This window comes from Chenopodium quinoa, unplaced genomic scaffold (genome assembly GCF_001683475.1).
Source record: "Chenopodium quinoa cultivar QQ74 unplaced genomic scaffold, ASM168347v1, whole genome shotgun sequence".
Taxonomy (NCBI): Eukaryota; Viridiplantae; Streptophyta; class Magnoliopsida; order Caryophyllales; family Amaranthaceae; genus Chenopodium; species Chenopodium quinoa.
The window spans coordinates 46,323-60,856 of NW_018744041.1; the positions used below are offsets into that span (position 1 = coordinate 46,323).

Below are 14,534 nucleotides of genomic sequence, written 5' to 3' on the forward strand. Positions count from 1 at the left end.
GTTTGATTTTGCGTGAACCTTGAATAATTCCGCCCACGTAGAATATTGAACATTTTCCATCTCAAGAGTGATGGGAATATTGTTCTTGATATTAGAAACAGCAAGAGCCGGATGGAAGGTCGATTTAGACTCCCCCATAGAGACTGCTGGTGAGAAGAGGAAAGAAAAATAGAGGAAGAAGAAGAAGAGATGGGCGGAAAAAGCAGAGCTTAGGGTGCAGCGGAATTAGAGAGAATACCCTAGGCTAACTGATACCATGAAAGATTTGGGGAATATTTTCCTTGGCTTTCTCATTGCTATTGACAGTAAATATATACAAGAGATTAGCACTATCCTAGGCTACAAACTAGGAAACTAATTACGTCAAAACCGTATAACAGTAGCAATAAACTAGGAGGATAATTCTTAGAGAAATTATCTCCGTTGACCAAGTACAAATATATACAATATATTTAACAGTTAACATAAGAGTAAAAAAAAAAATTATGAAGAAATCGTGGGCCATTTATACCCTTGCTTCTTGCTTAATTACTCTTTATAAGTTATATCCAAGTACATACTCTAGTATTTAAGGGACATTGAATACTTTAAATTGTATGATATGGGGTAATATTTAATCATCACAAGGGCGAAGCTCGTCTTTGTCACTTATAATTGGTATACACGACACAATGATTATTGAAAACAAACCATGTCAAAAACAATTTAAGTTTTGAAATTAAGTACAACTAACAACTAGAATAATTCATTACAAATTTCCCAATATTGCTGAAATTTAAATGGATAAAATAAAAATTCGTATGCATGTAATTAAAAGCATAACTAAGAGCCCGTTCTCATATACTGAACTCAGCTGAATTGAACTGAACTGAGCTGAACTGAACTGAACTGGAATGAAATGAATATTTTATAAGAGAAGGAAATTAGGAGGTGAAATGAACTAAACTGAAAATTAGGGATTTGTTAAACATCGCCCACAAATTACTACATAAAGCCCACAAAATTCACTTGGTTTGACAATATTGCCCTTGACCTAAAAAAAACACTCACACTCTCATCACTCACACTCTCATCGTTCATCTTCTTTCAACCTCTCTAAAAAAAAAAAAAAAATTCAAACAACGGCAATGTCGAGGCGGCAAGGCAAGGAATTGGCGGCGGCGGCGGAGGGAAGGAGGTCCCAAGGAGGCAAGGTACAATTTGTAAAAAAAAAAAAAAAAGGAAAAACCGTCGTGACGGAGGTGGGGCGCCCTGGCTGGACGCCCAGCCAGCGGTGGTGGCGCCAGCTGCAGACGCCGCCACCAGTAGGCTGGCGCCTGGGCTGGACGCCATAGCCACGGTTGTGGCGTTTATTCAAGGCGCCGCAGTCTAGCTGTGGCGTCCAGCCCACTGGCGGCGGCGTCTGCAGCTGGCGCCACCACCGCTGGCTGGGCGTCCAGCCAAGGCGCCACCCCCCCCTTTTTTTCTTTTTTTTTTATATTTGTTTTAAAATATTGTGTTTTTTTTTGTGTAATATCTTTTTGAATTGTTTTTATATTTTGTTGTTTATTTTTATAAATTTTTTCAATTTTGTTGTATTTTTTCTATGTTTATATTTTGTTTACAATTATTTGTTTGTTTTTTTTGTACATTTTTATTTTTATTCTCTATTTTGATTTGTTTTTAAATTTTTTTTGTGACTTTGATATTGTTTTTGGTTAGTTAATTTATTTTAAATTTTATTTTGTTTTTGGTTAGTTAATTTATTTTAATTGGGAATGAATTATTTATGTTTATATATATTCTTCTGTGTTGGTTTTATTTCCTTTCTAAGTGTATTTTTTATTCTATTATTTTTATTTAAGTGTTTTGTTAATTTCTTTATTATGTTAATTTGTTAGTATGTTTTTAGTTTATTTGATTTGGGTAGTGGTAGCTATTTTTCGTATAAATTTTTGTATGTTTATATATTTTAAAATTTTGTGTAGAATTCACTGGGTCGTCATGGTGCGGGGAAGAATGTAGAGCTTCTTAGTAGAAGCTATTCAGTGGAGAGGTCGGGGCATAGACATGTTAGATCCCGTGGTATTTCGGCCTCAGCTCGTAGAGAACGGATCCACCGTCGGGATGAGGATGACGATGACGATGATGATGCTGAGGAGGGTGACCAGGAGGAGGAGCAGGAGGAGGGCGCAAATGAGGATGAGGATGTGGACGATGGCAGTGGACCGTATGATGATCACGGTCCATTCAGTCAGAGGGTTGATGACATGTACGAGACACATATGGTGGAGGTGCGTAAGGGTAGGGGTGGTAAGTTTGTTAGTAGATCTGGCACATCATCTGCGTCCACTGTATCTGGGGCAAGCAGGAAACGGTCGAGGGCCGGTAATGATTCTTGGGTTGTTAGGAGTGAGGTGCCCGGTGGGCCTGTTGACGGGAGTGTGATTCCTAGCTTTCTAGGACACATAGCTGCCCGTATTTGGGAGGACCAGGAGAGGCCTTCAGTTACGGGGTTGTTGAAATGTCATACCCGGGAAAAGACTTGTAGCTTTTTGCGTACATGGGCTAAGGCTTGGCCGGCGGAGAGCGAGATGTTCGAGCGACTGGAGGGCACTGGGGTGAATCACGTTCCTGCCACCATGCACGATAAGATTGACAGTACGCTGATCACGGCTTTCATTGAGCGATGGCAGCCGGATACAAACTCTTTCCACCTTTCGTTCGGTGAGATGACGATCATGTTACATGACGTCGAGGCCATTCTGGGGATTCGTGTTGAGGGTAAACGACTTTGTGCTGTGGCTGATGCGGATCAGGCAGAATTGCTGGCGGAGTTGTTGGCGGTGGACAGAGTTGCACTGTACACCGAGGCGCTAGGTGTTTGGGAACACGGAGGTGTGAAGATCGCATCCGTGTTGCAGCGGTGTTTGTACCCCAGTGCACGTAGGACGCACGACGCACAGCTGAGTGCTTATGTTTTTCTACTCCTCGGATGTACCTTGTTTCCGGATAAGAGCGGCGGAAACAAGCTCAGGCCACGCGACATAGTAGAGGCGTGTGACCCCGACAGTGTAGGCCAGTTTTCCTGGGGATCGGCTACGTTGGCGTATTTGTATCGCCAACTAGGATTTGCGAGTCGGGCTGACGCGGCAGGTATCACTGGGTGTCTGACTCTATTGCAGACCTGGATATACGAGTACTTTCCTGCATTGCGACCACATCGTGACCCGGTTCCTATTGATGAGGGGATGTCGTGTGCTTGTGCGTGGAGTCCGCGCTCGGAGAAGAAGTCCGTTGACCGCCTCCGATCGATACGGTTATTGCTGGACAGGTTGTCCCCCTTAGAGGTAACGTTTATAAATTGTTTCTACATTTTATTATTTGCACATATTATATTCATGTTATTAAAATTTAAAACTATGTGCAGGTGAACTGGATGCCTTTCGGCCCGAACCCTAGTGTTTGGGTACCCAGGACCCTGTACACGGGACTCATTCAGTATCGTGAGATCGTCGAGGCGTACATGCCCCAGCGTTGTCTTCGCCAGCTTGGATTTTTCCAAGTTGTCCCTCCTCCCCCGGCATGCCCGATGAAGGCGGTCCGACCTGCATCGTCGAGGGACTACGTCGTGCAATGGCCGGATATCATGATCGGGACGTGGGACCAGTTTCCGATGGTGGCCCGCTTATGGACTGCGGAGTTGCAGCGGCCGCCCTCTGGGGTTCCTCCCATGTGTGACCATTACTACATGGAATGGTTCAACCGGTATTCGCACCCGAGGTTGATCGCAGATCTCGACCACATCGATGATGATTATGTGCCACCGCCTACTGCCATGGAAGCGGTATGTCTCATATTATATTTATCGTTGTCTTTTAATTAAGTTTTATATGTTTAGCTCGTATTTCATCTTCTGTTTTTTGTTGTATGCAGTGGATGGGAAAGATAATGCAGGACGTACAGAAACTCTCTCTTGAGAAGGACATCATGAGTGCAACAGGGAGAGCTGTTGTTGATAGTCTGGAACAGACCCTTGCGCAGTGGGAGTCGTCGTCGAGGAGGGATTACTGATGGTTTTGTCATTTTATTTATAGAGCACTTTAAATATTATCGTTTTAATTTATTAAATTGGACATTATGTTGTAAGTTTGTAACATTTTAGATTGTTCTTTTAGCTTCCAACTTAAACATATTATCATTGCTGTTTTTAAATTTTGATATAACCGTTCGTGGATCCGCGCAACTTACCCATGCAACATATAGAATGCAGTAAGCAATACAATATAAAAGATTAATGTTCTCATTAAAAGAGCAACGTACAAATAAGATTACATAGGAAGAATGTAAACATGAAAAACTAAAATGCAGCTAGGGTGTTCCATTCGTGGATCCGATCATGATATAGCGCATCCCAACCCTCTACGCTCGCTGTGCGAATGTTGTACCACCGAGGTATAATCGGTGGCACTGGAAAATCGGATGACATGTCTAGTCGGATGAAATGTCTGTATGACGACCCAAGAAACGCAATAGCTAGCTCTCTGACCGGTGTGGTGACAGTCTCACGCGACCGCCAATGGACCGTGGTACAAGGATAATAAGCTTGACTATGCACTCTCAGGCCGAAATGCATGACTGCGCATTCGTAAATGTTTGCAACGGCAAACAGATCTAGGGGCGCGTCAAAATAATGATTTTGGCCGCAAGGTCCACCTCCCCACCGGATACGCCGCAGAGCGCCATCCAAGTCATCCTGGTACACATGACGATAAACATTTTGGTTAGAGGCAATTTCGCTTTACATCAACTGACGCACCAAACCGTAGTTGTCTTCGCCCATTTGAAAAACATCAGCCACGACCCGGAATCCGCAGTTACCATCTCCGACTACATCATTCCACCCTTCCAAGTACGGCATGATGATCGCAGGTATCCTTTCCTTGTACGGAAACTGATCAACATCGTTTCTTCCTATTCACCATATAATTATAGACAGTTAAGAAGGCAGGAGTAACACTTTAAAACTATGTGCAATGTAAACAACCAAAACGTACCAGTTCTCAGGGGCATATTCACAGACGATGAAGATTGACTACGACTAGATGACGATGTCCGACCACGAGCACGACCACGACCAAGACCACGGATATACTCAAACGCACTCCTGTTCCGCCGTTGTCGACCTCGAGGACGGTCAACTCCTTCGGGTTCCTCATAATCTAAGGTAGACGTGTGGAACATGTCATGAAGTACATGAGTAGCGTCACGAATAATAGAAGGATGGCTGGAGGACACTCGGTCGTACATCGAACGAAACTGCTGGATGAACATTAGGCCCGATGTAGTTTCTCAGCTTCTCCAACACCCAATAATAACTTGGAGCCGTCTCATCCTTGATGATTGCATGACCAATCAGAAAGTTCTGGTTCGTTGGAGTCATCCCCATGATCTCAACCAGTGGGAACTTGTACTTGTTTGTCTTGTACGTTGAGTCGATCAAAATCACAAATGGCCAAGACTTGATCATATCAGCACAATCAGGATGCACAAGGAAAAGATGAGTCACCTCCGTTGTATCTTCATCAGAATCAAACCAGAACAGGTAACCACGTGATTGTGCCTGGTGTAGCAGCTGCTGTATAGGGTTCCTTCCCTCTGACTGTTCAAACCTGAGTTGATGTCTGACGTTGTAGATGTGTCTTCGGTTTGGATGGTCTTCTGGAATTTTCTCTAACACAGATGCTAATATTTTAGCAGGCTTGACTTGAGCATCACTCATTTCTTTCACAACTACTTTTGCAGCAGGACTTAAGCCGCTCAGCTGTCGATGACCCTCTTCATATACTATCATCTCATGGTTGTGATACCCCCATTTAGAGTAACCAATCACTTCCCAACCGTCACGACTCCGTAGTTGTCGAACCTTTACTCTGAACTCACACCCACAACCTTTCCGCTTTGTATCAAACCGAGTGGCTGTACGAAAATCTCTGTCTTCTCTTTTGCGATAACGGTCACATCTCAAAATGCGATCCATTCTACCATCCCGTTGAGATTTATGAGTTACTACTACCAAGCAAAATCCAGCCTCAATTGCAACCTGTTTTGCCCAATCAATCGCCTGTTGAGCTTCTTCGAATGGACCATCATGTCCAAATATCCCACTGTAATCATTTCCGTCTCCACCATAATCCTGCATCAATTATATATTACAATAAATACATTTAACGGATAATACATTTAATTTCAATATTTACACAGAATTAACACAAAAAAAAGCATAATTATGTATAATCAAACTTAATTTTTATAAAAACCCAATTCGAATTTTCAAACTAAATTTAAAAATATACCATTTCGAATTTTCAAACTTAATTTTAAAAAAACCTATTTCGAATTTTCAAAATTAATTTAAAAAAACCCATTTCGAATTTTTTAAAAAAATCATTTCCGATTTTTTTTTTAAAAAATAAATAAATAAAAAACAACAACAAAATCAAAAAAGAAAAAAAAAATTAATTTATAAGGGTGGCGTCTGCCAGGGCTGCCACAGCCACTGGACTGGCGCCTGGCAGGGCCGCCTCAGCCAGTAGAGTGGCGCCTGGCCAGGACGCCAGTCTGGTGGTCTGGGCGTCTGGGCTGGACGCCACTCTGGTGGTTCTGGCGTCTGGCTTGGACGTCCAGGCTACGGTTTGGGCGTCCATCCTAGGCGCCAGAGCCACTCCGACGGTAAACCGTGAATTTTAACGGTGACTTACCTCGTTTTCCGTCGACGACGACGTACCTCCGGCGTCCCCCGCATCTCCGGCCTACCCTCCGGTCTCCCCCGGCGAGCCAGTACGGCTCCACATTTTTTAAACCGAGATTATTTCAATTTTAGAAAATGTGCATAATGGTCACACCAAGTCATATTTGTGGGTTTTATATGGTAATTTGCGGGCGATGTTTAGCGATTCACGAAAATTAACGTATGATAATAGACATAAATTAACGTTTGATCAATTAATCATAATCCAACCTCATTTTCCAATAGCTTGTGGATAAGATCCTCTATTTTCATTTTTATGTGAATTATGTCTCGTCATTTTATATAAGTCACATCATCCACACTTACCAATAACTAAATGATTGATGTTAAGTAATTCAATTGATAACATACAAAGAGTAAAAATAAAATAAAAAATATGATCCCAATTTCCAACCCAATACTTTAGATAACTCCAAATATTATGTGATCCCCTTCCATCTAACAAGTCCGACATCTATTTTAAACAAAGCAAGGACTTGCTTCTTTGCTAATTAAGGAATTTTTTATTGTTTAGCAACTTAATAGTTGCTAGTGCTTTTAAATTTTGAGAAGGAAAAATCATACACGAATGAAGATTAGCAACTTGACAATTGTTACTTTGGGAAGAAAAAATACAAAAATGTTAAGATTATCTTCTTGCAAAATTAAAATTTACACTGCAATACCTTTCCACGTTGTGTTCATCATTTTATGTCATTCACTTACCTTTTAAAGATCAAAATTACAATTTGTTTAGATTTCAATCTGTAACCTCAAATTTCAATACTAGAAACTTATCTAATGGGCTATATCACATATCACATAATGTGTTGCATTTACAAAATTATGACCAATATCATAAAGAAAAACATGTTTTGTTAAAAGAATTTTGTCATAATTTCATGCATTAAATTAAGGAAAAAGACCCCTCAAAAACAAAAAAAAAAAAAAAAAAAAAAAAAAAAAAGATATATGCAGCCCTAAAGGCTGCATACAAGAAGCTAAAAGTGGAAAGAATAGGCAATAAATAAACATTTATTACACGGATTTACTCGTGAATTGTCGATAAATCTCCAACTTAATACTAAAATAAGAAGGATATTAAATGCTTATATGCAACCCTAGCTAAGGGTTGCATATAACATTATCTTAAATTAAATTAAAATATAGTACCATATTGTTGTTTATGCTAACTCGGGACATTATTCGACTTAAATACTAGCTATTAATGAACTAATAATTAGCATTGAAAGGATATCAACTAGTGGTTCTTATCCTCTTTTTGCCCAGCTATTCTATATGGAGACTTCTTGATATGAATTTTGATGGATATAACCTTCAATCCCACTTGAAAGGTTTGAAATCTTGAGTCTCGGTCAAGAAACGCTAAGCAACACGAGCTTAAAACCTAAACTAGGCCAAGAATACACAAGCACAAGCTTACGTAAAACTTTATAAATTTCAAATCAATCAATCATACTTTTCGTTAAACACCATCACGTATTTATAAGCTAAATAATTAGCCTAACAATCGGTAAAACAAATTCTAATCTAACTAGGAAACTAACTCTAACTTGTAAAGATAATATTTTGCAAATATGATCTTTAAAGTTAAGCTTATCTTATACTAACCGAATTAAACTAACAAAAATATCCTAATAAATTCGGTCATCTAATAATAAACTAAAAATAACAATAAAAATAATTATAATAACAATATTGATGCCTTGGAACCGCATCACTTCTAGTTTCAAAATTTATGTTAAATAGACTTATAAATTTCCCTAACCCCTGTGGTTTGTAACCTTCATTAAGTTTTCTTAACTAACTAAATAAGTTTACCTCAATTTTCTTATCCCAAAAGCTTTTGTTCAAATTATTCCTCCTTCACCCTCTAATCTCTCTTTCAATACCTTAAAAAGCGCCTATATACATATATGACTCAATGACTCATTATTATCTTATGTTTGGTCTAAATATTTAGTAATACCATCCAACTTCAACAATTTAGGTTGTGGAATTTAATCTTCATAATTAGACATGAGAAAGAATCCAACTTAATATATAATCTAAAGTATGGAAGAAGTCGTCGTTATACTTTGCACTATAATTAAAATAATTCGCTCAAATCAAACAAGCAAAACCTCAACAAGATCCAAGAAACATCAAACAATAATCCCAACTAATAGAAGATCACAAAGTACATTTCATCAATGATTACCAACCATAAACAAAGAATTAGTGGGCAAAAGGTTATATTAGTGGTCAAGCTATTACCAAAATAAGGTTAGCCTAATCTTAAAGAAGAAGAAGGAAGGGAGATTAACCATATCTTACGAATCAAATTATGCCTCGTAGTGGGGTTCATGTGGCCTCCCATACTCCCAATCTGCGTGTGCACATTTCTCTCCTTCTAAAATTAAAAAATAATTTATAATTTTTAAAAATAATTTAAAAACACCCTCCTATTTTAAGGAGTCTGAGACATATTTATTACCTTCTCAACAACAACTAACCCCACCAAACACCCCCTTTTATTTCCCCCCCCCATAAACCTTCTTCTTCTAAATCTCACTACATTACCCAAAACCTCTTCCTTTTTCTCCCACCATTTCTTCCTTTGCTCCCTTAACCCAAACCCATTCATAACCCGACCCGAACCCACCCACAAACCCGACCCGTTTTATCAATGGCTATGGACTTCATAAGTGGGCCCACCGCCGCTACAACCACCGTCACTCCTCGCACCCCTGACTCCGACACCGATACTCCTCCGCACCCTCCGCCAGCTAAGAGGGCCCACCACCACCACCACCATAGCTACAACATCAACCACGACAACAACATCAACAACAACAACAACAACAACGAAAACGAGCAACAGCAACAACAACAACAGCACGTGTCATACAAGGAGTGCTTGAAGAACCACGCGGCGAGCATAGGAGGTCACGCGCTAGACGGTTGCTGCGAGTTCATGCCTGGACCCACCGCTAACCCTGTGGACCCCACTTCACTCACCTGCGCAGCGTGTGGCTGTCATCGCAACTTCCACCGCCGTGACCCCGACGACCCAACCCCACTCCACCACCTCATTCCTCCCTCCGCGGCGGCGCGTCGTCCTCACTCGCCTCCCTCCGCGTCTCAGCTTCTCCTCTCCTTAAGCGGCCACACTCACAGCCCTTCCGATCACGAAATGGTCCACAATTCAACCGCCTCCGCTGCTGCCCCCGGAATAGGGGTCGTGACAGGGTTTTACTCCAACAATGGCGGTAGCGGTGGTGGAGGGCAGAATGGTAATTTCCAGAGCAAGAAGCGGTTTCGGACCAAGTTTAGTCAAGAGCAAAAGGAGAAAATGTACGAATTCTCGGAGAAAATAGGGTGGAGATTGAAAAAAGGGGAAGAAAGATTAGTACAAGAGTTTTGTAAAGAAGTTGGTGTTGATAGAAGTGTTTTTAAAGTCTGGATGCATAACAATAAACATTCCGGCTCCGCTTCGGGTGCTGCTGCTGGTATTGTTTCGGGTTCGGGTTCGGCTCTAGCTTTACCATCTTCATCTTCGGCCTCGCCGCAGCGAAGAGACAAATCTGGTATAAACATCGCTGATAATACCAGTAATGGGAATCATGGAAATGCTAATATTAGTAGTAACAACAATAATAATAGTAATGTGGGATTAAATTGTGGGGGAGTTCTTGGTTCGGCTCTTGAGTTTAATTTTGCTAATTGTGGCGGTCAAGAAGCAAAAGCGCAATGATTAATTTTTAATTAATTTATTTCTCAGCTAATTTTAATTTAATTTGCTCATTATTATTTTTGACTAATGTTGTTTTAGTTAATATGCACTATTTATTACTTAGTTGATTAATTATCATTAAAGATAATACTAACAAAAGTTTTTGGTTTTATGTTTAGAGATATGGTGATAGAGAGGTTGAAACTCTGATGAATAATGTAAAAAGATCTTGAATTTTTTTTTTTTTTTAATGTTTTAATATTTGGATCGTATATGACTCATGAGTTGAAGATTTTTGAATGTAGTCATTATTATTATTGATTCGACGTGGTTACGTGATGATGAAAACATGGGTTTAACTTCGATATGAATATTGCTATCTAGTTTAGTTGTTACATACTGTGTACAGTGTACTCGATGCTGGATCAAATCTCGTCTATAAAACTGTGTTTAGAGGTGAGTTCGCTTATAACGCACTACATATTGTGTAGTTGATGTAGGATCAAATTCCAATTACAATATTGAACTTATTAGGACAATACTCGTACTAGTTATTATGCTTTATTTATGCGAATTCAATTAAGTTTCATAAAAATTGTACAGTACAGTTTTTTGGTGTCATTTTTGGACCGTCATGTCATCTAAGGAATCATGTCTCAACTAAATTATGAGTGAGTGAGTGACATTATGTAGATTTGTCTTTCTTTGTAGCTAGGTGTGAACTGTAATTTGGTAAAATACAACTGTACGCACAATTTTGCATCATAATTTTTGATACGTCATAAGAGGGGATAAAAAAACAAGTGCATAATTGCGGAGTATAATTTATAAGACTGCAATTCACAAAATGTCCAAGTTAAGTAATTAGATACGAATTATAATATAAAAGATACGGAGGACTTCGCATGTTTATTACGGACTTACGGAGTATTATTGTTACGGAGTTTTAATGAAAAGAGTGAAACTTTTCTTTTTAGGTAGAGATAGTAGTATTCTATTTCAAAATTCAAAACTAACAACCTTTTAAAATTCAAATATATGAAGTTATATATGAGCTCTTTCTTTTTTTTTTTTTTTTTTTAAAAAAAAACCTTATATGGAGTGATAAAAAAAAAAAAAATACTCGTCAATGTGTTTGTTTTACTTCCCTCGTCCAAAACGAACACACCAACTTATGTTATTTTGAGATGTTTGAAATGGTGGTTGTATATACTAAAATGGAAATAAATTGTAGTTGAATTTTCAAACATATTTCTATTTAAATGATAGATTGTGGCTAATTTCCAAATATGTTTCTATCTAAATAAAGTGGAGCAAGATAAAATACACGGCTATTATAATGTCAAAATTATTTTGTAACATGGATGAATATAATTTTGTTACTCCGTTTTTGAAATGTAAAATTTTTTCTTTTAAAAAAAATAATAATTAAATAATCAAATACTCCAACAATGCAAAACATTTTTTGTAATTAATACTCGTAAAAAATAGATCGAATTATCATAAACATATCACATGATAGTCCTCTCTTCAATAAATTTTCCTATTTTTTGTACTTACTGTTTTTATAATGTGTACATAGGATAAAGCATGATACTGTTGTGTTTAATTAATACCTTTTGAATTTAAGATTAATAATTTGAATACTTCTATAACACTAGTGTTTGGGTCCAATTTAGTCCAATTGGGCCTGGTCACTGAATGATCCAATTAAAAGCCCAAGGTTAAGGTTCAACTCTCCAAATGTGCTAAAGTCAAAAATCAACATCCTCAAAGCCATGTCAAGGTCAGTCAACGGCCCAATCAGCTTGGCCCAGCCCAACTGACTTCCGGGCCCAATCCGCCTCCTTCATTAGCCAAGGTATAAAAGCCAACAATTTGGTCAATTCTTGGTAAGACAAAAAAGCCTCAAGCAACTAAACTCTTGCACAGCTTTCTCTCTCTAATATACTGACTTAAGCATCGGAGGGGCCTTCCTCGGCGTCCCCCCCGAGGCTAGTTTACGTGTATTTGTTGTGCAGGAAACCCTCGGCTCCTGCGTCGTTCGGACCGAGACCAAGTTCCCTCAAGATAAAAGGATCTTCCGAGATTCGATTGTTTTCATCCGAAACAATTTGGCGCCGTCTGTGGGGAACGCTACTAAATTTCGCGTCAGTCATCAAACACTCCGGCAGTCGCCATGACTAAGAGTGGAAAGAGTTCCAAGAAGGCTAAGAAGGGAGGAGGCCAGATTACGGTGAGGGAACGCCAGCCGGTTTATCCCTCCCCGGAGCAAGCCTCTTCCGAATCGGAGGCCCCCATTTCTCCGGAAAGGGAAGCCTCAAGAGGTCCTAGCCTCCAGGAGGAGAACACCTCGCACCACACTCGGCAGCCGGGGCCATCCCCGAGACCGAGTGGCTCAGGTGCGAGGAACTCCCCGCCGCGCCATAGCGTGCAATCCAGGTCACATCCGCGGGAGACTCCTCCCTCCGGACCCTCCACCGAGGAAGTGGCCAGAGCAGTGGCCATCTGCATGGAGTTCCTTAAAGCTCAAGGGGCTCCAATCCAGATGCCTGATGATCACCAGCCGAGAAACCTGAAAAGGAGGATCGGTCAGGATGATGGTGGACAAGTTCCACCACATAGAGAGCTCGGCCAGAGGTGGCGAGGGGACACCCTAAACTCCGGTAAGGAGAGGAGGAGGAACCCTCAACCCTCTGACCACTCTGAAGCTCAGAATTCCATGGGGCCCTCCAAGGACCCGGAATTCGCCCGCCAAAGCGTTCACGAACGCTTGGGTTCGAGGGAGGTGAGTGTGCATAGCCGCCTCACCTTCCCAGAGGATACCGGACCCCACCCAACCTTGTCTCAGCCGGGGACGAAAACCACTTCCACCTCTGAGAGAGGAGGGAGCGAGGTCCCTGAGGCCGGGTACAAGGGGAAGGCGGTCATGGTTCCATCGAACTCGCCCTTCCAGAAGTGGATTCTGGAAGAGCATGTGCCAACGGTCAAAATCCCGGCACATATTACTTACGATGGTACCTCAGATCCTAAGGATCACATTGCCTCTTACGAGGGGCACATGTATCTGAACCCGAGGTCTGAGGCTACCTGGTGTAAATACTTTCCTACGACCCTCAAAGGTGTTGCCCAATCCTGGATCACCAAAGGGCTCAAGGAAGGCTCCATAACCGGTTGGAACGACCTCTCCAACAAGTTCAAGAGCAAATTCTCTACGGCCAACCGCCGAGAGAAGACCACTGCAGAGCTAATGAGTCTGCAGCAGGCGGAGGACGAGAGCCTCCGCGACTATCTGACTCACTTCAGCAACGAGTCATCCGGAATCACAAGCCTGGATCAAGGCCTGGCCGTGTTCGCGCTACGGAACGGCCTCCAAGCTGGAAAGTTCCTGGACTTCATGGTCATGCATCCCCCGCAGACCCTGGAGGAAGCCTTGGAAGCATCGGATAGGTTCATCCGAGCCGAGGAGTGGAACAGATCCAGGTCTCAGTCTCGTCCGAGAATTGAGAAGCCGAAAGGGCAGCAGCCCGAAGTCTCGGCGCAGAGGAAAGGGAAGGCTAAGGCCTCAGAACCGTCCTCTGCTGCCGAGCCGAAGAAGGAAAGACACTTTCCCTACACGGGAAGGTACGATTCATACACTCCACTCTCCCTTCCCCGTGCTAAGATTTTCAGCACGACGAAGGACGAGGGGAGATTCAAAAAACCTCGTCCGTTGCCTCCCTGGCATCAGACGAGGGGAAAGGACCAGTGGTGCGAGTTCCATGACTCACCCGGACATCGCACCGAGGACTGCGTCCAGCTGAAGGACCAGATTGAGGATCTGGTCCGCAAGGGGTACCTGAGCCAATACCTCGCGGACAGGCGCGAGGAGAAAAAAGCTGAAAAAGATTCTCGGCAGGACCTCAACTTCGCTCGGAAGAAGGATAAGGGACCTCAGGGCAAGGAGTCCCTCGACATCCTGGTTATTTCCGGGGGAATCTCGCGAGGCACAGCCAAACGCCAACTGAGGGGTCTAACCCATCAGATTCA

General features: G+C 41.5%; 1 protein-coding gene across 1 annotated transcript; it reads left to right on the forward strand.

The window, feature by feature from the left end:
• The first annotated feature begins 9,154 nt into the window (after positions 1–9,154).
• On the forward strand, positions 9,155–10,805 carry LOC110690379 (zinc-finger homeodomain protein 8-like). The gene has a single exon (XM_021867197.1). The coding sequence runs from the start codon at positions 9,459–9,461 to the stop codon at positions 10,524–10,526; it is 1,068 nt and encodes a 355-aa protein (XP_021722889.1). The 5' UTR covers positions 9,155–9,458; the 3' UTR covers positions 10,527–10,805.
• The last annotated feature ends 3,729 nt before the right edge of the window (positions 10,806–14,534 follow it).